Source organism: Oncorhynchus masou, chromosome 29 (assembly GCF_036934945.1).
Source record: "Oncorhynchus masou masou isolate Uvic2021 chromosome 29, UVic_Omas_1.1, whole genome shotgun sequence".
In the NCBI taxonomy this organism is placed as follows: Eukaryota; Metazoa; Chordata; class Actinopteri; order Salmoniformes; family Salmonidae; genus Oncorhynchus; species Oncorhynchus masou.
In genome coordinates, this window is record NC_088240.1 from 77,356,115 (window position 1) to 77,382,182 (window position 26,068).

The 26,068-nt window shown below is 44.8% G+C and overlaps 1 protein-coding gene across 1 annotated transcript; it reads right to left on the reverse strand.

Moving 5' to 3' along the window:
* Positions 1-2,878: 2,878 nt before the first annotated feature.
* Positions 2,879-12,161, reverse strand: LOC135521319 (serine/threonine-protein kinase SBK2-like). The gene is made up of 4 exons (XM_064947237.1): positions 11,854-12,161; positions 7,440-7,584; positions 4,701-4,903; positions 2,879-3,679 (listed from the first exon to the last, which is right to left on the reverse strand). Exons 1-4 carry the CDS (start codon positions 11,857-11,859, stop codon positions 2,879-2,881), a joined length of 1,155 nt encoding a protein of 384 aa, XP_064803309.1. The 5' UTR covers positions 11,860-12,161.
* Positions 12,162-26,068: the final 13,907 nt, after the last annotated feature.

A 26,068-nucleotide genomic window follows, 5' to 3' on the forward strand; every position in this document is an offset into this window, starting at 1 on the left:
ATTATATTGAAGGAATTATAAACCTTTCGGTAACCAAACATTCTAAATGAATGGGGGAATATGGTCTGTCACAGTCAGGCCAACCCAAGCTGTACCGTGCAGAATGCTATTAGTAAGGCCTACTATTGGAACAGATAAACTGAGTCAGAAATTCACAGGTTTCAGAAGTCACACAAAATATTGGATGTTCTAAGTCCATAACAATGCTTAAAACGCATCTGGAGACCTCTTTTGAGGTCTGGGAAAAATCTCTGAAATTTTGATTTTTAGAATAGTTACCCTTTAATTCAAGTGTGCAGGCACCTAGCATTATTGTTTGTGGTGTTTCTGTAGCACATGAGATGGAATTTGTAAAATAAATGGCCACTGGATTGACGCAAATAACATCATGGTATCATTCTGCAGTGGGGTAAGGAACTTAGGTAGTAATACTTGAAACTACTACTTAAGTAGTTTTTTGGGGCATCTGTACTTTACTATTTATATTTTTGACAACTTTTACTTTTACTTCACTACATTCTTAAAGAAAAGTATGTACTTTTTACTCCATACATTTTCCCTGACACCAAAAAGTACTCGGTACATTTTCAATGCTTAGCAGAACAGAAAAATGGTCCAATTCACACAGTTATCAAGAGAAAATCGCTGGTCATGCCTACTGCCTCTGATCTGGCAGACTCACTGAACACACATACTTCGTTTATTTTTTATTTTTTAGGGAACAAGTTGCTTGTTTTGAAAGTTGGTTTGCTTGATATAAGGAATTAGAAATTATTTATATACTTTTACTTTAGATACTTAAGTATATTTTAGCAATTACATTTACTTTTGATACTTAAGTGGCTGTTCCACTGGATGTCAGAAGGTGAATTCACCAATTTGTAAGTCGCTCTGGATAAGAGCGTCTGCTAAATGACTTAAATGTAAATGTAAATGTAAACCAAATACTTTCAGACTTTTACTCAAGTGTGATTTTACTGGGTGACTTTCACTTTTACTTGAGTCATTTTCGGGTATCTTTACTTTTACTCAAGTATGACAATTGAGTACTTTTTCCACCACCGTCATTCTGACAGGTAGGCTTCTTCGTAGCTAGTTAACATTTCATCTACCAGAATATGGTTAGACCTATCATTAGCATTGCTGTCATTAGTAAACCTGGTCGTTTTATTTCATATTATGACGCATGTTTTACCTTGATTCAAACTAGCCTATAGCCAAAATCCCACCACAGAAACGTGGAGGCAATTATTATTATTCTAGCAGCCAAAGGCATTATCCTAATCATATTAGCAACTCATGATAGTTGTTGCATGTTTAAATCCCCCTTTTTCTAATGGATAATTCCATATCTGTCAATGAAATCTCTTGCGTGTGCGGTGCACATTTCAGAACGGTGTTACCCGCAAATGCATTTTGGAACATTCACGGGTTGGCCTACTGCCGTGTGTACATTGCTGCTCCTAAACTGTGAATAAACAAAAGTTTATCAACATAAGCTAAACATTCCGATCTTTTCCATCAGCCCTATAAATTAATATGATGTATAGTTCCACTACACTACTTTAATAAGTATCAGTAGGGATTAGTGCCGCGTTCAAAACTGGGAACTCTGGGGGGGAAAAGAACTCTTTCTCTTTCTGGAGCTCCGACTTTCCGACCTGAAGATCACTGACGGGAATGTCGGGATGAAAACCTCACACCATCATAAGGAAGACACCCCTCAGAGCTCCACCCATAGGAACAGCAGAGGACCAGAATGGTCCGTTAGACCGTCAACTTGACCCCGCCCTTATACATCAAAATCAAATATTACATCACGTTATTCACAGCCTACCACAGAGAAGAGAAGCGTTTACCCCCGCTTTTTTATGGAAACCCAAAGGAGTCATGCCTCTCTCGATACCTCCTGCTGTACCAGTACCTCCTGTTGTACCTGTACCTCCTGTATACAGCCTCTCACGATACCTCCAGCTGTACCTGTAACTCCTGTATACAGCCTCTCTAATGCTATTTTACTGCTGCTTTTTAATTCTTTGCTATTTGTATTTTTTACTTATTTATTTTTTTACTTAACACTGATTTTTCGTAAAACCGCATTGTTGGTAGTAAGGGCTTGTAAGTAAGCATTTCGCTGTAAGGTCTACACCTGTTGTATTCTGTGCATAAAATAGGATTTGATTTGATTTAACCGCCCCAGTAGCTTTCCATAGCCCCATACACACACTGCTTGTAACTTTTTTGCTATTTTTATGTAGTGACTTAAAATGAAAACTGAGTTGGATAAAGTTTGAACTGAGGGGACTAAGCGCCCTTTAGTGCTCCCGTGGAGCCAGGTACACTTGTGGGTAACCTAGTTGTTTTGCTGATTTTTGACAAAATCCCTAGGTTTGCATATTGGAAAATGTATTATTTAAAAATAATACAAGAAAAAGTGTATTAGACATACATAGAGAAGCATATAAATACAAACTGGTTTATTCAGATATTTTTACAACATAAAGTGTCATAGAGTGATCATTATAATACTGCCTGTGTGTTGAAGGAGAACTAATTAATGTATTCTCTTAAGAGGCTAGCTGCCCCTAAGCCCACATGCACACTCACGATCATGTTCAAGCACGCACATACACAGGCAGGTATGGCACATGCACGCTCACACACACACATTATATTAAGTTGCACTACACTGTAGAGAACTATTACAAGATACAACATACAGCAATATCAAAATAAAGTTGTCTCAATTCTATCAATACAGAGTAAGAAATGTTCAGCAAAATATTCAGAATATCCACCTCTATCAAGTAAATATTCTCTTTGAAAATGTACAGTACATCTTAAAAATTCTTAAAAAACCTGTCTAGTATGAAACACTTTATCTCTCCCCTCTTCCCTCCCTCTCCCTCCCTTCCTCCACCGTTCCTGCCTCTCTTATTTTCCTGGCCTCCTTCTCTACCTCCTCTGCTTTCCTCTTCTCCTCTCTCTCCGTCTCCATCAACCAGGGCCCACCCAGGTAGCTGAGGATCTCGTCAGGGCCTCCTCGAAGCCTGGGCTGTGGGTTAAGCAGCTCCCTGAAAAGAGACATCAACAGTGGGCTGAAGCCTTCAAACTGTGGGGCCACAGGGTTCGACTTCTGATTCATCTCCAGGCTCAGGATATTGTCCTTTTCCCTTTCACCTTCACACCAAATTACTTCCTGCTCCCCTCTCAGTCCCTCGCTCCTTTCCTCCCTCTCCATCTCGCGGTCGTACCACTCCTTGTACCTCCTGTAGGCGGGGTCGTTGTGCGTGGTCTCTTCCCAGGGAAAGCATCCCGTCAGCAGGCAGTAGACCAGCACGCCCAGGGCCCAGCTGTCTATAGTGGTCTCCACTGTGATCCAAATGTTCTCCTCCTCCTCTCTGTCCTCCTCTCTCTGCTCCCTCACTTTCTCAGACTCTTTGGCCTGCTCCACCTCAGGTGTGCAGAAGGGTGAGTCGTACCAGACGGCACGGATAGTGCAGCCAGTGGGGCGGGCCAGGCCGAAGTCACCCAGTTTGACCCAGCGACAGGTGCGGTCACACAGGAAGATTTTCTCTGGTTTGATGTCCCGGTGGACGAAGCCTATGGAGTGGAGGTGTGAGACGGCACCACTCAGCTGAGACATCACCCTCTGGACACACTCTTCATCTACACCCACCTGGAGACAGAGAGAGAAACAACATTATACTCTATATCATTGTTTCATAAATGGTATGACCTGGATTCCTTTTGGGTCATGGTTCAACATAGGCGGCTGCTAGGTTCAGTTTACTAGTTAGGTCACACAAAAAGCTTTATGTGGGTCACGATACAAAAATGTTTGGGAACCACTGTTCTATCACGTTGTCCTCGTCCCACCCAAAGATGCTAAATGGATCGGGGACAGCAAACACTTTGTAATTTTTCACATTTAGCAGATGCTCTTCTTCAGGGCGTCTTACAATTAGTGCTGAAGATGCAGTATCTAGGTGAGACAACAACACATCACAATCGTATCAAGGACATTTTCCCTCGACAAAGCATTTACCAGCAAAGTCAGTGCTAGGGTGAAAAGAGGTGGGGGGGAGGGGGCACCGTGAGAGTTATTTAAGATACTCTTCAAAGAGGTAGGGTTTCAGAAGTTTTCGAAAAATGGACATGACTATAGGGTAAAAGTTGTTCCACCATTGGGATACCAGGACAGAGAAGAGCTTTGACTGGGCTGAGCAGGACCTGCCCTCCTGTAGGGGTGGGAGGCCCAAGAGACCAGAGGTGGCAGAACGAAGTGCTCAGGTTGGGATGTAGGGTTTGAACATAGCCTGAAGGTAAGGAGGTGCAGTTCCCCTTGCTGCTCTGTTGGCAAGCACCAGGGTCTTGAAGATGATGCAAGCTTATCATCCACTGTAGGTTACTGGCATAGACCGACACAAACAAAGAGTCACTAGAGGGGACGAGGTGAAGGCAACTGGAGAGATTCCATTGAAGTCTTTATCATGTACTCACTGACAGAGGAAAAGGGCAACTGGGACCAGGACAATATGGAACAGTAGAGGTGGTGGCAGACAGAGGTCAGACCTCTGAGGAATTACAATACTGGGTCTGTGTTGTGCACTTAGCTTTAGTGCTTTGACATTGAAATGAAACACTTCTCATGTATGACTGACTCAGAGATTGTAAACAGATGTATGATTCTAACTGACCTCTGACACGATGACACTGTAGAGGTCTCCATAGAGACCAGCCTGCTGGGCGAAGACGTAGTAGCAGGGGGTGGAAAAGAAGATACCCAAGGCCCGGGTGAGAGAGGGATGAGTGCAATAAGAAAGGGAGAGGTTGTATTCACGCAGGAAAGAGAAGAGGGATGTGGACTGGCGGGGGAAGAACTTCAGAGCCATGGGAGTGCCTGATGGAGAGGAGGAGAGGCCCCAGAAATTATTTAGACATTCAAATCAAGTAAAATACTGCACCAAAACATCAATACATCAATTATAGAGTAAATCATGTTGTCATCACTGTGACCACATTGATAACATAAAAACATCCTGGCAGATTCCATATAGCCCCGGGGATGTCTAATGATATTACTTCCCTATTCCCTGGGTTTTATATAGAGGAAATCCAATGACTGTTTATGAATGGACAAAGCCATCGATCAAGTCACAAAGTTTTTTATTTACACAAAGATACACCACGAAGATTGACAATTTTCCATTCACTGTCATGGGGATCCCATTTTTTGCTAACAATGCCTGCAGTAATGTGGTCGGCCTAGAACTTCCGGGGTTTCAGGGTTGCGGAGAACTGGTTAAAAAAACTAACTAAGAAATTACATTGCCTGCAAAAATATTGTAATCAGAATACATATATTTTGAAAAACTAGATGATTACTTCTTGGATTACTTTTCAATTCAGAAAGGATGCTTGCGAAAAAATACAATATGACACCTTTCTGTTTTGTCAATGACATAGGCAGGGTAGCCTAGTGGTTAGAGTGTTGGGCTAGTAACCGAAAAGTAGCAAGTTAGAATCCCCAAGCTGACAAGGTACAAATCTGTCGTTCTGCCCCTGAACAGGCAGTTAACCCACTGTTCCCAGGCCGTCATTGAAAATAGGAATTTGTTAACTGACTTGCCTAGTTAAATAAAGGTTAAAAAATTCAGCATTGAAGAAAGGTGTATGTTTAAGTTTGTTCCACCCAATGAGTCTGACCACAAGTCAGGGACCTCTATGATGACACAAAAAAATATGTTTGATGGATAGTTTGTCTTCTTTTAACGCCTCTTTAGGGGAAAGTAATCAGATTACTGAGTTTGGGTAATCCAAAAGTTACAGATTACAATTTTGGACAGGTAACTAGTAACTGTTATGTATGACATTTAGAAAGTAACCCATCCAACCCTGCGTGGCTTCAATGAGAAGGGGCAGTCATTCTCCCCTGAGGAAACCCCACAGCAACTCTATCCCCAAGAATGTAGTAAAGCACTTCATAACAGCAACACTCATGCTAACGGTTGAGTTGACACTATTTAAAGACACCTCTACACTCACTGTTCACGTGTAGTTTTATCCTCTGAACTGTATCCCCAGACCCCTTCAGACATATATTTCACTAGAACCAGAAATAAAATGTTATTAGTCACATGCGCCGAATACAACAGGTATATACCATGTGTATCCCGTACAGTGAAATGATTACTTACTAGCCCCTAGCCAACAGGGCAGTTAAAAAAAAGGATAAGAATACGAGATAAAAGTAACAGGTAATTAAAGAGCAGCAGTATAAAATAACAATATATACAGGGGTGGGGGGGTGCCGGTACAGAGTCAATGTGCACCGGTTAGTGGAGGTAGTTGGTACATGTAGGTAGAGTTCATTAAAGTGACTATGGATAGATTACAACAGAGAGTGGCAGTGGTGTGGAGAGGGGGGGGACAATGCAAATAGTCTGGGTTCATGTTCAGGAGTCTTATGGCTTGGGGATAGAAGCTGTTTAGAAGCCTCTTGGACCTAGACTTGGCGCTCCGGTACCACTTGCTGTGCGGTAGCAGAGAGAACAGTCTATGACTTGGGTGGCCGGAGTCTTTGACAACGTTTTACCTTTATAACAAGCCATTACAGGTGTGTCGTGGACACTAACAAGCCATTATAGGTGTGGCGTGGACACTAACAAGCCATTATAGGTGTGTCGTGGACACTAACAAGTTTCAGGTTTTATTAGCCGTCTGTATGGGATACACATGGTTTATACCGTCCAGCTAAACGCTTACTGCCAGGTTCATTCTCCACAATGCAACAACAATGAGAAATTATAGAAGATAAGAATACGAACATAAAGTAAGTGGCTCAACGGCCTCCCAGGTGGCGCAGTGGTTAAGGGCACTATACTGCAGCGCCAGCTGTGCCACCAGAGACTCTGGGTTCACGCCCAGGCTCTGTCGTAACCGGCCGCGACCGGGAGGTCAGTGGGGCAACGCACAATTGGCCTAGTGTCGTCTGGGTTAGGGAGGGATTGGCCGGTAGGGATATCCTTGTCTCATAGCGCACCAGCGACTCCTGTGGCGGGCCGGGCGCAGTGCATGCTAACCAAGGTCGCCAGGTGCACAGTATTTCCTCTGACACGTTGGTGCCGCTGGCTTCCAGGTTGGATGCGCGCTGTGTTAAGAAGCAGTGTGGCTTGGTTGGGTTGTGAATCGGAGGACGCATGACTTTCAACCTTCGTCTCTCCCGAGTGATGAGACATGATAGTAGCTACTAAAACAATTGGAAACCATGAAATTGGGGAGGAAAACAGGGTAAAATTTAAAAAAAAAGACAAAAAAAAGAAGTGGCTCAGTAGAACAGAATAAATGTTTTAACATAAGTATAATATCGGAAGGCATCATTTATAACGCCTGCCCACCCCATAACTCTCCACAGTGACCTCTGGTGCTTTACTGACCTCTCTTCTTGTGGACGGCCAGCATGACCTTGCCGTAGGATCCCTCTCCCAGCAGCTTGACCATCTGGAAGTGGTTGGAGGTCTCCAGAGTGGACATGGACTGGGCTGAGAGGAAACATAGCTTGTCCAGTTCCTGAGCTGCAGCCTGACAGAGAAAACAAGAAACATGGTCAAATAGGGAGAACATTTTTCTGAGTTGATGTTTCATTGCTAATGTCTTGTTATTCTTGCAGGAATTGACGAGGTTTATAAGCTACCGCGTTGCATGGTGAATAACCAACCAACACTGAAAATGGTCGACGAGCACTGGGAGTAAATACTAAACACATGACAAATGCAATATAAATACATATTCATTTATCAAGTGAATGATTGATTGATTGATCAACTTGCTGATACATGTATGCTTGGGTGGATATGGTTCAGTGTCACCATAAAATGTACTGTTACAGGATGTCAGGCGACCTCAGGGATTACCATAAAATGTACTGTTACAGGATGTCAGGCGACCTCAGGGATTACCATTAAATGTACTGTTACAGGATGTCAGGCGACCTCAGGGATTACCATTAAATGTACTGTTACAGGATATCAGACGACCTCAGGGATTACCATAAAATGTACTGTTACAGGATGTCAGGCGACCTCAGGGATTACCATAAAATGTACTGTTACAGGATGTCAGGCGACCTCAGGGATTACCATTAAATGTACTGTTACAGGATGTCAGGCGACCTCAGGGATTACCATAAAATGTACTGTTACAGTATGTCAGGCGACCTCAGGGATTACCATAAAATGTACTGTTACAGGATGTCCAGTGACCTCAGGGATTACCATAAAATGTACTGTTACAGGATGTCCAGTGACCTCAGGGATTACGATTAAATGTACTGTTACAGGATGTCAGGCGACCTCAGGGATTACAATAAAATGTACTGTTACAGGATGTCCAGTGACCTCAGGGATTACCATAAAATGTACTGTTACAGGATGTCCAGTGACCTCAGGGATTACGATTAAATGTACTGTTACAGGATGTCAGGCGACCTCAGAAATTACCATAAAATGTACTGTTACAGGATGTCCAGTGACCTCAGGGATTACCATAAAATGTACTGTTACAGGATGTCAGGCGACCTCAGGGATTACCATAAAATGTACTGTTACAGGATGTCCAGTGACCTCAGGGATTACCATAAAATGTACTGTGACAGGATGTCCAGTGACCTCAGGGATTACCATAAAATGTACTGTTACAGGATGTCCAGTGACCTCAGGGATTACCATAAAATGTACTGTGACAGGATGTCCAGTGACCTCAGGGATTACCATAAAATGTACTGTTACAGGATGTCCAGTGACCTCAGGGATTACCATAAAATGTACTGTTACAGGATGTCCAGTGACCTCAGGGATTACCATAAAATGTACTGTTACAGGATGTCCAGTGACCTCAGGGATTACCATAAAATGTACTGTTACAGTATGTCAGGCGACCTCAGGGATTACCATAAAATGTACTGTTACAGGATGTCCAGTGACCTCAGGGATTACCATGAAATGTACTGTTACAGGATGTCAGGCGACCTCATGGATTACCATAAAATGTACTGTTACAGTATGTCAGGCGAACTCAGGGATTACCATAAAATGTACTGTTACAGGATGTCCAGTGACCTCAGGGATTACCATAAAATGTACTGTTACAGGATGTCCAGTGACCTCAGGGATTACCATAAAATTTACTGTTACAGGATGTCCAGTGACCTCTGGGATTACCATAAAATGTACTGTTACAGGATGTCCAGTGACCTCAGGAATTACCATAAAATGTACTGTTACAGGATGCCAGGCGACCTCAGGGATTACCATAAAATGTGGGAAAATTATGAGATGAGAGATCGGATGAATGTCACTGATGAATGTCACTGCCCCCTCAGTCCCCTGTGTCTATCATATCATCAGTATGATCCCCTATATACAGTTGAAGTCGGAAGTTTACATACACCTTAGCCAAATACATTTAAACTCAATTTTTCACAATTTCTGACATGTGAAATGTCAGAATAATAGCAGAGAGAATGATTTATTTCAGCTTTTAATTCTTTCATCACATTCCCAGTGGGTCAGACATTTAACATACACTCAATTAGTATTTGGTAGCATTGCCTTTAAATTGTTTAACTTAGCTCAAATGGGTAGCCTTCCCAAAATAAATTGGGTGAATTTTGGCCCATTCCTCCTGACAGAGCTGGTGTAATTGAGTCAGGTTTGTAGGCCTCCTTGCTCGCACATGCTTTTTCAGTTCTGCCCACAAGTTTTCTATGGGATTGAGGTCAGGGCTTTGTGATGGCCACACAAATACCTTGACTTTGTTGTCCATAAGCCATTTTGCCACAACTTTGGAAGTATGCTTGGGGTCATTGTCCATTTGGAAGACCCATTTGCGACGAAGCTTTAACTTCCTGATTGATGTCTTGAGATGTTGCTTCAATATATCCACATCATTTCCCTGCCTCAAGATGCCATCTATTTGGTGAAGTGCACCAGTCCCTCCTGCAGAAGAGCACCCCCACAACATGACGCTGCCACCCCTGTGCTTCACGGTTGGGATGGTGTTCTTCGGCTTGCAAGCCTCCCCCTTTTTCCTCCAAACATAACGATGGTCATTATGACCAAACAGTCCTATTTTTGCTTCATCATGCCAGAGGACATTTCTCCAAAAAGTACGATCTTTGTCCCCAGGTGCAGTTGCAAACCGTAGTCTGGCTTTTTTATGGCGGTTTTGGAGCAGTGGCTTCTTCCTTGCTGAGCGACCTTTCAGTGTCACGACTTCCGCCGAGGTTGGCTCTCCTGCCCGTTCAGGCGGTGCTCGGAGGTCGTCGTCACCGTCCTACTCGCCACTACCGATCCCTTTTCGTGTATCTGTTGGTTTTGTCTGATTGGTTTCACCTGTGTGTTGTTTAGTTTATTAGTGTCTGTGTATAATGTAGGTTGTCCCGCCCTTGTTTTGTGCGGGATTGTTTGTTTGTCATCTATGTCTGTCGGTGTTCTTGTGTTCTTATTCTCCGGTTCGTCTTTTATCCTGTGTTGGATTATTCACCCTGTGTGTATTTTGGGTTGACCGTGTTCATTGTTCACCGGAGAATAAAACTTTCATATCGCTATCTGCTCTCTGCGCCTGATTCCACCCACCTTGATTAGACGTAACATTCAGGTTATGTCGATATAGGACTTGTTTTACTGTGAATATAGATAAGTTTCTACCTGTTTTCTCCATCATCTTCACAAGGTCCTTTGCTGTTGTTCTGGGATTGATTTGCGCTTTTCGCACCGAAGTACGTTCATCTCTAGTCTCCTTCCTGAGTGGTATGATGGCTGTGTGGTCCCATGGTGTTTATACTTGCGTACTATTGTTTGTACAGATGAACGTGGTACATTCAGGCGTTTGAAAATTGCTCCCAAGGAAGAACCAAACTTGTGGAGGTCTACAATTTTTTTTCTGAGGTCTTGGCTGACCCAATGACGTTTCCCAATTGACACCAATTGCGTAACTTGTTGCTGCAACAGGTGGAAGACAGTTGCCCCAGACTCACCCACCTGACATTCACTGTGTCCTTGTATCCTGAGGTGATTATGAATTAATCCCTTATTGGTCAATGAATCCCCCTGTCGATAAGAGCTAGCTGTAATTGAAATATTGGCCTCTATGACAATATTATGAGCTGTCCGAAGACTAACGCTATTAACAGATTTAAAGACAAGTGAAACCAGTAAAGATATAAACACTGGAAGCTGAAAAGCCTCTCTACTATGTGCTCCTTTCTGGACCCGTGGCCGTGGCAACCACTGACACCCCCAACTGAACGCCCCCGTATGAAGACATGTCTATATTACAATGTCACTTCACTATGCAGATACTAGTGTCAGAGTGATGTTACTGTATTTACAGACCCATGAACATTATACCATTGTCCATAGAATGTGACCCCAAAACCAACTAAGTCCAACGCAACATCTGACAGCAGGCTAAATCAAATCAAAAGCAAATCAAAGTTTATTTGTTGCGTAAAGCGTTCAGCAGATGCTATAATGGGTGCAGTGAAAGGCTTGACTTACTAGCTGCTAACGATGCAGTAAAAATGTCAAACAATACACAAATCATGAATCTACTTGTAAAAACAGTGGTTCTATGTTTATATTACTATAGTGCAATGTCATATCAGCCTCCTGTCGATGAAGTGGGGCAAGGAAGACATTTGCTGTATAAAAAAAAATGTATTTATGACTATTTTGCGATGGAATTTCTCTGCAGTTGGTATAGAGGAAATTAAAATATATGACACCACCACTTTTCATACAATTTGCATAAGGACAACAATAGCTGAATTTGAAAGAAACGTCCACTTACTGTCATTGTAGAGTTTTCTCAAATGGGAACGTCTGTCTCTGTTCAGCTTGTCTGGGTCCTCGTCAGCATCTAAATAGACTTCAACACCCTCCTGACCCTTTGTAAGTCTGCTGTTGGTCTGCTGCTGTTCTGTTCCTAAATATTGTCTTTCACAGGTGATCTACTCTAGGAGATCTGTATCGGAGCACAAGTGGCTGTTATTGTTACTTTGTCTCTGCAGGTCCATGCGCTGGTAGTTTTTATAGCAGACACTGAGGTATATCTACCCTCCTATCCCTCAGGACCTTGGTACTTACCGTGTCTCTCTCCCTGAGAGACCACCACTTCACTCACTCTCTGTCTCCTCCCCTCTCCCTATCCCCCTCCTCCTGCTCTCCCACTCTCCCCCTCCCCCTCTTCCCTCCCTTCCTCTCTCTCTGTCCCAAACACACACTCTCTGTCTCCTCCCCTCTCACTATCCCCCTCCTCCTGCTCTCCCGCTCTCCCCCTCCCCCTCATCCCTCCCTTCCTCTCTCTCTGTCCCGAACACACATTCTCTGTCTCCTTCCCTCTCTCTATCCCCTCCTCCCACTCTTTGTCTCCTCCCACTCTCCCTTTATCTCTGTCCCTAACACACACTCTCTCTCACTCTATGTGCCCCCACTTGTTTTTCCAGCAAATACGCATGTACCATAGTTGTAAGGTACTCCAACCCTCTCCCTCTCCCCATGTGTCCTTAGCCCGCTCCCTCTCAGTGTCAGTGTTAATGTTCAAATGTGCCCAATCCGACAGTCTGTCTGTCTACATTAACCCTGTAACCCATTCATCGTGCTCTCTCTCTCTCTCTCTCTCTCTCTCTCTCTCTCTCTTCTCCCTCTCTCTCTCTCTTATTCCCTCCCTGTCTCTCTCCTCCCATACACAACCACCCCCCCCTCTCTCTCTTAATTCAATTCAATTCAAGGGCTTTATTGGCATGGGAAACATGTGTTAACATTGCCAAAGCAAGTGAGGTAGATAATATATAAAAGTGAAATAAACAATAAAAATGAACAGTTAACATTACACATACAGAAGTTTCAAGACAATAAAGACATTACAAATGTCATATTATATTTATACAGTGTTTTAACAATGTACAAATGGTTAAAGGACACAATATAAAATAAATAAGCATAAATATGGGTTGTATTTACAATGGTGTGTGTTCTTCACTGGTTGCCCTTTTCTCGTGGCAACAGGTCACAAATCTTGCTGCTGTGATGGTACACTGTGGAATTTCACCCAGTAGATATGGGAGTTTTTCAAAATTGGATTTGTTTTCGAATTCTTTGTGGATCTGTGTAATCTGAGGGAAATATGTCTCTCTAATATGGTCATACATTGGGCAGGAGGTTAGGAAGTGCAGCTCAGTTTCCACCTCATTTTGTGGGCAGTGAGCACATAGCCTGTTTTCTCTTGAGAGCCATGTCTGCCTACGGCGGCCTTTCTCAATAGCAAGGCTATGCTCACTGAGTCTGTACATAGTCAAAGCTTTCCTTAATTTTGGGTCAGTCACAGTGGTCAGGTATTCTGCCGCTGTGTACTCTCTGTTTAGGGCCAAATAGCATTCTAGTTTGCTCTGTTTTTTTATGAATTCTTTCCAATGTGTCAAGTACATATCTTTTTGTTTCTCATCATTTGGTTGGGTCTAATTGTGCTGCTGTCCTGGGGCTCTGTAGGGTGTGTTTGTGTTTGTGAACAGAGCCCCAGGACCAGCTTGCTTAGGGGACTCTTCTCCAGGTTCATCTCTCTGTAGGTAATGGCTTTGTTATGGAAGGTTTGGGAATCGCTTCCTTTTAGAATATATAGAATTTAATGTCTCTTTTCAGGATTTTGATAATTAGTGGGTATCGGCCTAGTTCTGCTCTACATGCATTATTTGGTGTTCTACGTTGTACACGGAGGATATTTTTTGCAGAATTCTGCGTGTAGAGTCTCAATTTGGTGTTTGTCCCATTTTGTGAAGTCTTGGTTGGTGAGCGGACCCCAGACCTCACAACCATAAAGGGCAATGGGCTCTATGACTGATTCAAGTATTTTTAGTCAATTCCTAATTTGTATGTTGAAATTTATGTTCCTTTTGATGGCATAGAATGCCCTTCTTGCCTTGTCTCTCAGATCGTTCACAGCTTTGTGGAAGTTACCTGTGGCGCTGATGTTTAGGCCAAGGTATGTATAGTTTTTTGTGTGCTCTAGGGCAATAGTGTCTAGATGGAATTTGTATTTGTGGTCCTGGTGACTCTTCTCTCTCTCTCTTCTCCCTCTTTCTCTTATTCCCTCCCTGTCTCTCTCTTCCCACACACAACCACGCCCCCCCTCTCTCTCTCACACTCTTCTCTCTCTCTCTCTCTCTCTCTCTCTTACTCCCTCCCTGTCCCTCTCCTCCCATACATAACCACCCCCCTCTCTCTCTCTCTCTCTCTCTCTCACTCTTCTCTCTCTCTCTCTCTCTCTCTCACTTACTCCCTCCCTGTCCCTATCCTCCCATACATAACCACCCCTCCCCATACTCTGTTCTCCTCTCTGTCTTTCTCGCCCTCTCGCTGAGTCTTGAATTCCTTCCACAGTGTTTGGATTCCGTATCTAATCAACAAACGTGGTGGATTAGGACAGTCTGAATGAGCTAACAAGCTGTTTCCACCATCACTGTATCTGATGGAGTTTAGCTTCCAATGACTTCTCCTGCCAATCTGCATGTTTCAGTAGATCCCTAATACTCAACATATCTCTACTCTCTGGTCTCTCCCTCACTCTCTCTCTTCTTCTCTCTACCTCTCCCTCTCTCTTTCTCACATACACTCTCTCGTCTCTCCATATCGCTCTCTCTCTCCTTCCCTATCTCACACACAGACATTCTCTCTCTCTCTGTCTTCATTTCTCTCACTAACAGACACTCTCTCCATCTCTATCTCACACACTGACTGACTGACTGACTGACTGACTGACTCTCTCTCTCTCTCAATTCAATGGGCTTTATTGGCATGGGAAACATGTGTTAACATTGCCAAAGCAAGTGAGGTAGATAATATATAAAGTGAATATGTAAAGTGAAATAAACAATAAAAATTAACAGTAAACATTACACATACAGAAGTTTCAAAACAATAAAGACATTAAAAATGTCATATTGTTACAGCACTGTGTAACATTGTTACAGCACTGTATATACAGTATATATATATATATATAGACAATCTCTTTCTCTGTCTCTCTCTCTCTCTCCCTCTCTCTCTCTCTCTCTCTCTCGCTGTCTCTCTCTCCCCATCTCTATCTCACACACAGACTCTCTCTCTTTCTCTCTCCCTCTCTCTCTCCCTCTCTCCCTCTCTCTGTCAGGATTTGGCTAGGGTTGTTCCGGGTTTTGGTCACTAGATGCCCCCATTGTGCTTTTTGACCTTATGTTTTTTCCCTTGATTCCCATTATTATTTGCACCTGTGCCTCGTTTCCCCTGATTGTATTTAAACCCTTAGTTTCCCTCAGTTCTGTGCTCTGTGTTTGTATGTTAGCACCCAGCCCTAGTGTTCTGTGTATTCTTGTCGATTCCAGTGGACGCTCTTGTGGAATTCTGTTTTTGTTTTTTGAGTATCTCTTGAGGCTTTTTTGTGCTATACCTACCACCTTTTGGATTTGCCATTTTGTATTGAAGGACTTCTCCTTTTTACTTTATTAAATACACCGTCTTAAGTACTGCTGTGTCTGCCTCATCTTCTGGGTTCTGCTGACTATTCGTGGCTCAGTTGGTTAAGTGACTGTTTCTCACTCCGGAGACCCAGGTTCGTAACCGGGTCCTGACAGAAACACAGAGCCAAAAATAAACCCAGAGGCAGCCAGTTCCCAGGACCTTTTTGCCATGCTGTCCCACCACCAGGAGACTGTCCAACGCCACGAAGCCGCCCTGGTTCAGCAAGAGGCCTTAATGGCTAGACATTCTCATCTTCTGTCGGAGATGCTGACTTCCATTAAGCAAATATCTGATCGTCTTACCCCGGCAACAGTTCCCGTCCCAGTACCTCAGATTCACGTACCCATGGCAGTTAACCCCCTGGCTGAACCTCGTCTTCCACCTCCCCAACGGTTCTCAGGTGATCCAAGTGCTTGTAAAGGGTTTCTCACCCAATGTTCTCTCTCCTTTGAGCTACAACCCTCGTCGTTTCCCACCGACCGGTCTAAGATCGCTTATATCATCACCCTGCTGTCGGAAAAAGCCCTGGCCTGGGCTACTGCTGTGTGGGATGCCCATAGTTCCTGCTGTGCCAGCTACTCTGCCTTTGCTGAGGAATTCAAACAAGTGTTTCAAGGCCCAAGCAGTGGTTCTGACTCAGCCAAACAGCTCCTGACTCTCCACCAAGGTTGGCGCAGCGTGACGGACTATGCCATCCAGTTCCGCACGGTGGCAGCAGCGAGTGGCTGGAACAACGAGGCGCTCACGGTGTGCTTTCTGAAAGGCCTTTCCGACACTATCCAAGATGAACTGGCCACTCGGAAACCACCGGACAATCTCGAGTCCCTGATCAAGTTGGCCTCACGCATTGACCAGCGTCTGAGAGAGAGAACTCAACCGTAGACCTCTAGCCCCTATCAGTCCCAGCTCCGAGTCCCCACCTTTATCCTCGCTGGCTCCACCGGAACCCATGCAGATTGGACGCATCTCCCAGGCTGAGAGAGACCGCCGGATGAGGGAGCGACGCTGTCTATATTGCGGCAAACCGGGCCATTTCCGTTCCACGTGTCCCGGGCTCCAGGGAAACGCTCTGTCCCGTACAGACCGGGGGGAACTGTAACGCGAAACATAACCTCCTCCCATCCGTCCAACTCCCGTCTGCTCATTCCAGTCACCCTCTCCTGGGACAACCACAAGCTTCACCTTCAAGCCTTGGTAGACTCTGGAGCCGCAGGTAACTTCATGGATGGTGTCTGGGCGAAGGAGAATGGCGTTCCCTCTGAACCTCTAAGTGAACCCATGAGGGTCACTACATTGGATGGAAGCCCTTTGGGATCTGGACTTGTCACTCATGTCACTACCTCCTTGCGACTTTCAGTTTCACAACACCAGGAATTGATGAACTTTCATTTGATCTCCTGTTCCGAGTTCCCTCTCGTCCTTGGATACCCCTGGCTTCACAGCCATAACCCTCACATCGACTGGTCTGTGGGCACTATCAAGCAGTGGGGTCCTACGTGCCAAGCTACTTGTATTTTCCAGAATTCCCCGAGTTCTACTCCCGAGTCTTTAGAATCCATCGACCTGACCCGAGTTCCCGAGTGTTACCATGACCTCAAACTGGTGTTTAGCAAACAGAGGGCCACCATGCTACCACCCCATAGACCTTACGATTGCCCCATCGACCTGTTTCCGGGCACTTGCCCCCCAGGGGTCGGATCTTTTCCCTATCTCCACCCGAACGAGCTGCTATGGATACCTACATCAAGGACGCTCTGGAAGCAGGCCTCATGCGTCCATCCACCTCCCCGGCGGGAGCAGGGTTTTTCTTTGTGGCCAAGAAAGACGGTGGATTACGTCCTTGCATCGACTACCGGGGACTCAATGCCATAACCGTCCGTAACCGTTACCCGCTACCCCTTATGGCCACAGCCTTCGAGCTGCTCCAGGAAGCAGTTGTTTTCACTAAGCTTGACCTGCGGAACGCATACCATCTTGTGCGGATCAGACCTGGTGACGAGTGGAAGACCGCTTTCAACACGCCTACTGGTCACTATGAATACTTGGTGATGCCCTTCGGCCTGACCAACGCCCCGGCGGTGTTCCAAGCGCTCATAAACGATGTGCTTAGGGATATGCTTAACATATTTGTGTTCGTTTACTTGGATGACATCCTCATTTTTCGAGCTCCCTTCAAGAACACACTAAGCATGTCAGACAAGTACTCAAACGCCTCCTGGACAGCCATCTGTACGTTAAGCCGGAAAAATGTGAATTCCATTCATCCCGAGTACAATTCCTGGGATTTGTAGTGGAACCCGGTCGAGTCCAAATGGACCCCAGGAAGGTAGGGGCGGTAGCGGATTGGCCCACCCCCAAATCCGTTAAGGAAGTTCAGCGTTTCCTGGGCTTCACAAACTTTTACCGCAAGTTCATCAAGAACTTCAGCTTGGTGGCAGCCCCTCTCTCAGCTTTAACCAAGGGTGGCAATGCAAGGTTTTTGTGGGGAAGAGAAGCTGAGACGGCCTTCCAAGGACTCAAGCAGCGCGTTCTCTCTGCTCCCATCCTGATACTACCGACTACGGATGAACCATTTGTGGTGGAGGTAGACGCATCAGAGGTTGGTGTTGGAGCTGTCCTGTCTCAGAGGGGTGAAGACAAGAAGCTTCATCCGTGCGCTTTCTTCTCACACCGGCTTACCCCGACTGAGAGGAACTACGATGTGGGGGATCGTGAACTCCTAGCGGTTAAGATGGCATTGAAGGAATGGAGACACTGGCTCGAGGGGGCTTCTCACCCGTTTCAAGTGCTTACGGACCACAAAAATCTGGAGTATATCCAGCAGGCGAGCGGTTGAACTCTAGACAAGCTAGATGGTCTCTTTTCTTCAATCGATTCCAGTTTATCCTCACCTATCGGCCCGGGTCGAAGAATCTCAAACCGGATGCCCTGTCCCGAGTCTACGCTCCTGCCATTCGAGATGACACGGACATGCCTGTCCTTCCTGCTGCTAAGATTGTGGCTCCGATCTCGTGGCAAGTTGAGGATACCGTGAGACGTGCTCAAGCTAGCGAACCGGACCCGAAAGGAGGTCCTGCCAATCGGTTGTTTGTCCCCAAGGCAGTGAGGTCCTTCTGTGGGGGCACTCCTCTCGCCTCACCTGTCATCCGGGCGTAGGTCGCACCTTGGAGTTCATCCAGCGTAAGTTCTGGTGGCCTACCATAAGAGAAGACGTTGCCACTTTCGTCAATGCCTGCCCCGTGTGCTGCCAGGGCAAATCTTCTCACCTCCGCCCTCAAGGACTCCTTCACCCTTTACCTGTTCCCCACAGACCCTGGTCCCATATCTCATTGGACTTTATTACTGGACTTCCTCCATCCCATGGCAATACTACTATCCTAGTCATAATCGACAGGTTTTCAAAGGCGGCCAGGTTCGTCCCTCTGACTAAGTTACCTTCTGCCAAGGAAACGGCTGAGTTGGTTATTAATCATGTGTTCCGAGTCTTCGGCATTCCTCAAGATATGGTTTCTGACAGAGGTCCCCAGTTCGCCTCAAGGTTTTGGAAGGCCTTCTGCCAACTCATGGGGGCTTCTGCCAGTCTATCTTCAGGGTACCATCCGGAGTCCAATGGCCAAACAGAGAGGATGAATCAAGAGCTGGAAACCACCCTCCGATGTATGACTCGTGACAACCCGTCCACATGGTCATCCTTTATTGTTTGGGCCGAATACGCGCACAACACCTTGCGCTCCTCCTCCACTGGTATGTCCCCGCACGAGTGTCAGTTTGGCTATGCTCCTCCATTGTTCCCGGACCAGGAGGCAGAAGTCAGAGTGCCGTCAGCCTTGAAGTTCGTCAGACGCTGTCGGCTTATGTGGATGAAGACCCGTCTTAATCTTATGCGTTCCTCACAGAGGTACCAACAACAAGCCAACAGACGTCGCCGTCCCGGGCCTACCCTGCGCCCTGGCCAGAGTCTGGCTCTCCACAAGAGACTTACCACTACGGGTGGAGTCTCGCAAGCTGTCCCAGAAATACATCGGTCCCTTCAAGGTTGCCAGGAGAGTTAATCCAGTTTCTTATCGCCTACACTTACCCAGATCCCTTAAGATTAATCCCACATTTCACATTTCCTTGTTAAAACCTGTTGTTTTTTCTCTTGTCCCGGCAGACAGACCTCCCCCTCCGCCTCGTGTCATTGGAGGCCAGCCGGCTTATACCGTCCATCGGATACTGGATTCCCGCCGGGTGCAGCGGTCCTGGCAATATCTGGTGGACTGGGAAGGCTACGGTCCCGAGGAGCGCTCCTGGGTTCCTGCCAAAGACATCCTGGACCCTGACCTCATTCGTCAGTTCAGGGCCCTCCACCCTGAGAGAGCTGGTAGGAACGTCAGGAGCCGTTCCTAGGGGGGGGATTCTGTCAGGATTTGGCCAGGGTTGTTCCGGGTTTTGGTCACTAGATGCCTCCATTGTGCTTTTTGACCTTATGTTTTTTCCCTTGATTCCCATTATTATTTGCACCTGTGCCTCGTTTCCCCTGATTGTATTTAAACCCTTAGTTTCCCTCAGTTCTGTGCTCTGTGTTTGTATGTTAGCACCCAGCCCTAGTGTTCTGTGTATTCTTGTCGATTCCAGTGGACGCTCTTGTGGAATTCTGTTTTTGTTTTTTGAGTATCTCTTGAGGCTTTTTTGTGCTATACCTACCACCTTTTGGATTTGCCATTTTGTATTGAAGGACTTCTCCTTTTTACTTTATTAAATACACCGTCTTAAGTACTGCTGTGTCTGCCTCATCTTCTGGGTTCTGCTGACTATTCGTGGCTCAGTTGGTTAAGTGACTGTTTCTCAGTCTGGAGACCCAGGTTCGTAACCGGGTCCTGACACCCTCCCTATCTCACACACAGACTCTCTCTCTCCTTCTCTCTCTCACACACGTACACTCTCGTCTCACTCTCTTTCCTTCTCTCTGACTCACACACACACTCTCTCGTCTCTCCCTCACTCTCTTTCCTTCTCTCTGACTCACACACACTCTCTCTCTCCATCTCTATCTCACACACATACACTCTCGTCTCACTCTCACTTTCTCTCCTTCTTTCTCTCTCACACAAACACTCTCTCTCTTTCTGACCCCTGCTCTCTCAAGCAGTGAAGTGAAATCAAGTGTTGTGCATCAAAATCTAATTTTTAAACCCCATGTCCTCTGAACTCTTAGTCAGCTACAAAGTGTAGAAAAGCCTAATGCATTAGTCATCTATTTTTCATCATACAAAACATGTATTTTTGGTAAAGCTCTCAAAGCTACATTTCTGGCTCTCCCATTTCTCCCTACTTATCTTCCTCTGTGTTCCACCTTTCTCCCTCCTTCTCCTCCTCTCCCCTCCACCTTTCTCCCTCCTTCTCTTCCTCTCCCCTCCACCTTTCTCCCTCCTTCTCTTCCTCTCCCCTCCACCTTTCTCCCTCCTTCTCTTCCTCTCCCCTCCACCTTTCTCCCTACTTCTCTTCCTCTCCCCTCCACCTTTCTCCCTACTTCTCTTCCTCTCCCCTCCACCTTTCTCCCTACTTCTCTTCCTCTCCCCTCCACCTTTCTCCCTACTTCTCTTCTTCTCCCCTCCACCTTTCTCGCTCTTTACCTCCCTCCCTCCCTCTAGCCCAAACTGTATTATGTCCCATCATCTGTGAGTGACAAAGCTAACAGCTGAAACTTTACCTTACCAAACAGCTTAATACCACAGTGCCGTCAACATGCCAACTCCTTTTCCCTGCTTAGTGCCAACGAACTGGGACCTCTTCTACATCTCTCTCCCCCGACACCCTCCTTCTCTTTCTGTCTACTCAGATTTCCCCTGATACTACATACTACTGTACTATTATTGCTGAGGGCTCTCGCTCTCTGTGTGCTGTGTAACTAAAACACAGGCTGTTATAGCAACCATCAATTTACACTCAGGTTACTCCAGCTGCTGGGTGGGAGAGGGGCTCCCCATGCCCCTGCTGTGACAACCTGCCACCACTCCACCAGGAACATGTCTCATCACTACCTATGAATGGACACCCGGCCAACTCTGCTTTAATTTAATTTAATTTCACATACATTTGAAGTCGGAAGTTTACATACACCTTAGCAAAAAAATTGCGGATCACAGCATCCCGGTGGAAACTAACATTGTCCCAGATGATAACGTACCTGGGCTGCTCTGGCCCCTGGTCATTAGTGATTAGTCTGTTGTGGAGGGTGTCCAGAAATGTGGTCATGTGTGCAGTATTGTATGGGCCTAGGATTGCATGATGGTGAAGGACGCTGTTTTGACTAATAGCCACACACATTGTTATGTTGCCAACACGTTGTCGCGGTACGTTGATGATGGCACGGTGTCCGATGATATTTCTGCCACGGCCCCTTGTTTTTGCAAGGTTGAAACCTGCCTCGTCCACATATATTAGCTCATGATACACTGCATCTGCAGTATAGCTTACCTGCACATGTTCATATCTCAGTTGTTTTACACAGTCTGAGTTTCTTTAGAAAGGGACCTTGTACAGCTGCTTCATCTTAATTCTATTGTGTTTCAGTAGACGAGACAGTGCAAAGAGACTCACTCTGTTTACGTTTTGGAATATGGTGTTATCTGACATTATGTGGTCCCGCAGTTCTCTGAGTCTGATGCAGTTATTTTCAATGACCATATTTACAATCTGGGTCTCCTGCTCTGGGGTGAATAGTTGACCTCTTCCACCAGATACTGGTTTTCTTGCAGCTCTGTAAAAACATTTGAATGGTTTCAGTGAGATATCCTTCACATTATGAAAGTTCAGGACATATTACTGTACCAGTAAGACTACAGCCCTTACAGTTACTTACCGGTTCTCATTTCTAAATATCCGGGTGATACCTGCAACAGTATAGCGGCTCAGATTTGGTTGAACCCATTGCCCAGCCTCCCTCATGCTCATCCCATGGTTAACAACATGGTCAACCACAGTCACTCTGATTTCATTAGTTATTGTGTTCCTGACTCCCCTTCCTCTTCCTCTTCCCCATCCTCTCCTTCTCCCCCATCCTACTTCACCTCTTCCTCCTCCTCCTCCTCTTACTTCTTCACCTCCTCATCCTCCTCTTCCTCCTACTCGTCCTCCTCTAGTTCTCACCCCTCTTCCTCTCTGTCCAATATTGACCTCCATTGTTGTCCATACCAAATGTTTACCTGTGGCCTATTTATAGTGCACAAGCTCTGATTTGTAAGTGAACTCATTATCTAAAAGTGTTTTCACATGTGTCAATGTGGAAAGGCAATTGGCAAAATAGTATTGCAATGTAGAGACCAATATTTACAGTTTTGCTAGAAGAGTGTTATTCAATTACAAACTGAGTGTAAAGCAGAGAATGTGCATTCATTCTGACACACTTGGTAAGTACATTGCCTACAAGTGTTAATGGTTTCAGAGATAGTGCTTCAAGAATCATTGTTAGTGTTCAGGCATTCAGAATAAACTGTAATACGTGTAATGACAGCATTGTGGTACCTGTATAACAGGTTCATCTGTCCCCTGTCGTTCTGCAATTCTTGCTAGTGGCAGAATAAGAACTACTTACATTTACATTTAAGTCATTTAGCAGACGCTCTTACTTTATGTTTGCACTTAATACATTTTGCATTAAAAGTAATGGTTAGCATTTGTTATATATTGTGGCCTACTTGTTTTAACTATCATAAGATCCATCAAATAATGTCAAATAAAATCTCCCTAACACAATCCAATCTTAGAGCATGACCCAAGGGCAACCTACCATCACTACCCCGACCCACCTTTCAAGAAACACTAATAAGGATTTTACATTGCAACTCAAGCATAAACTATATTTCTTTGAAACACCAAAGCATATTTGTGTGTTTTCCTATGTGCCTGTCTGATCAGTGCGGGACCCACACCCTCTCAAGTGTCCCCAGCAATCCTAACAGAACATAGGGGGAGAGGGAGAGACAGAGAGAGAGAGAGAGAGAGCAAGGGAGAGAGAGAGAGAGTTTGGTTGTCTGTGACTCCAGTAGTATTTGTGGAAAAAATATAAACGCAAAAATATAAACGCCACATTCAACTATTTCAAACATTTGACTGAGTTACAGTTCATATAAGGAAATCAGTAATTTAAATAAATTCCTTAGGTGTTAAAATATGAAAACTGGAAATACAGATATGCAACTGTTTGTCACAGATACCTTAAAAAGGGTCGGGGTGTGGATCAGAAAACCAGCTAGTATCTCATGCAGCATAACCCATCTTCTTTGCATAGAGTTGATCAGGCTGTTGATTGTGCCCTGTGCAGTGTTGTCCGACTCCTCATCAATGGCTTTACGAAGTTGCTGGATATTGGCGGGAACTGGAACACGCTGTTGTACATGTCAATCCTGAGCATCCCAAACATGCTCAATGGGTGACATGTCTGGTGTGTATGTATGCAGGCAATGGAATAACTGGGACATTTTCATCTTTCAATTTTCTTAAACAGCTCTGGTGGACATTCCTGCAGTCAGCATGACTATTGCACACTCCCTCAAAACTTTACACATCTGTGGCATTGTGTTGTGTGACAAAACGGCACATTTTAGAGTGTCCTTTTATTGTCCCCCAGCACCAGGTGCATCTGTGTAATGATCATGCTGTTTAATCAGCTTCTTGATATGCCACACCTGTCAGGTGGATGGGTTATCTTGGCAAAGGATATATGCTCACTAACAGGGATGTAAACAAAATTGTTCACAAAATGTGAGATAAATAAGCTTTTGGGATCTTTTATTTCAGCTCATGTAACATGGGACCAACACTTTACATGTTGAGTTTATATTTTGTTTTAGTGGAAAGAGTGGATAAAAGGAGGAGTTGTGACCCACATGTATAGCAGCTCTTATAATGGTCCTCTGATCTGTTGACCTCCATGCATTATCATGGTTCAGCTGCGTTCTGACGCTATGCTGTACATCTCTGTAAAATATACTGGAGGTTACCTCTATGTGGATGCTATATGCTACAGTAGTGTTATTGAGGACAATTTACACAGCGACCCACAGCAGACATGCACATGTCCCAGACACACAATGTCACAGGCTCAGAGGTGTCCTGTTGGGTTAGGGTTATTGGTTGAGGTTATGGGGTTAAGAACTGGGAAACGTAATCTCTGGACATGACCGTCTGACTGTACCAAGTGTATTTGTAAAAAGAGCTCTACAAATGTGAAGGAAAAATGTGAATGATTGATGCCTGTGGATGTGACAGCGCTTGCGGGATTGTGCCTGTTGAAAGATGATTCTCTTTTATTGTGATCATACTATTCATAATGATATGCACATGAACAGGGACTCATGCCTGCAGAGGACAGGATAGATGCTTCGTGCTGATGGACATTCAGCAGGGAGGGAGTGGAGAGGTGTTTATGATTACTATTCATAATGATATGCACATGAACAGGGACTCATGCCTGAGGAGGACAGGATAGATGCTTCGTGCTGATGGACATTCAGCAGGGAGGGAGTGGAGAGGTGTTTATGATTACTATTCATAATGATATGCACATGAACAGGGACTCATGCCTGAGGAGGACAGGATAGATGATTCGTGCTGATGGACATTCAGCAGGGAGAGAGTGGAGAGGTGTTTATGATTACTATTCATACCAGCAGAAACCAGAGCAACAATAAAATGACATAACACACTTCTGTGTGAATCTGAATGTGAAGAATGTGGATGAGAGGAATAGTTCCATTCACAACGAGGTGATTTATATGAGCTGATTTTATTTATAGCTCAATATTTGCCACTGGTTTTGCTGCTAAATTTAGGAAATGGGCCTGCAGGAACGTCAAGCGACACAACACAAGCCTAACCCTCTTGAAATCAGTGTCAGAGAAATCTCAATGATTTGTTGTCTACTGTCCCTTAGTAATATATATATATTTGATGATTTGTGTTGGCTAGTATTTTATCCTGTCTTATTTGATAAATGCTTTGAAATATAAGTATTGAAATATGCTTATATTACTAAAGTATATTCATATAAATAAAGAGGAGATCTGCAGTTGTAACAATAACAAAACATATTCCCAACCACTGTTTCTGTAAAAATCTGAAGGATGGGGCTGGAGAAATGTAACCCCTCTCCTTGCGTCCATAGGCATAGCTATGGATACAAGGACTGATCATTCAAGCATCCATGATATCAACATTATAGTTTTATCCATGTTTTGAGGCTATACAGTGTTTGTCTACATTTACTTTGTTTACAAACATTGGAGTAAAACAAGCTTATATTTTTGGTTCTGATGGGTTACTACAGTTCAACTAAGATCTGTAGGCATTTTTAAGTTATATTCTGCAAGAATGAATGGGTACATATCATGTCAAAAAATGTGTGCAGCAACTGCAGATTTCCCCTTTAACAAAGTACACATTTGGAATATTGTCAACATTGCTCAACACACACTAGGGCACCCGAGTGGCACAGCAGTCTAAGGCACTGCATCTCAGTGCTTGGCACAGCA

Bases quoted from the DNA above. Each gene is read 5' to 3' on its own strand.
- LOC135521319 (XM_064947237.1), bottom strand. The intron at 4,904-7,439 runs GTCAGTAAAGCA...CCTCTCCATCAG, and splicing joins GGCCGTCCACAAGAAGAGAG to GCACTCCCATGGCTCTGAAG. The intron at 3,680-4,700 runs GTCAGTTAGAAT...CTCTGTCTCCAG, and splicing joins ACAGTGTCATCGTGTCAGAG to GTGGGTGTAGATGAAGAGTG.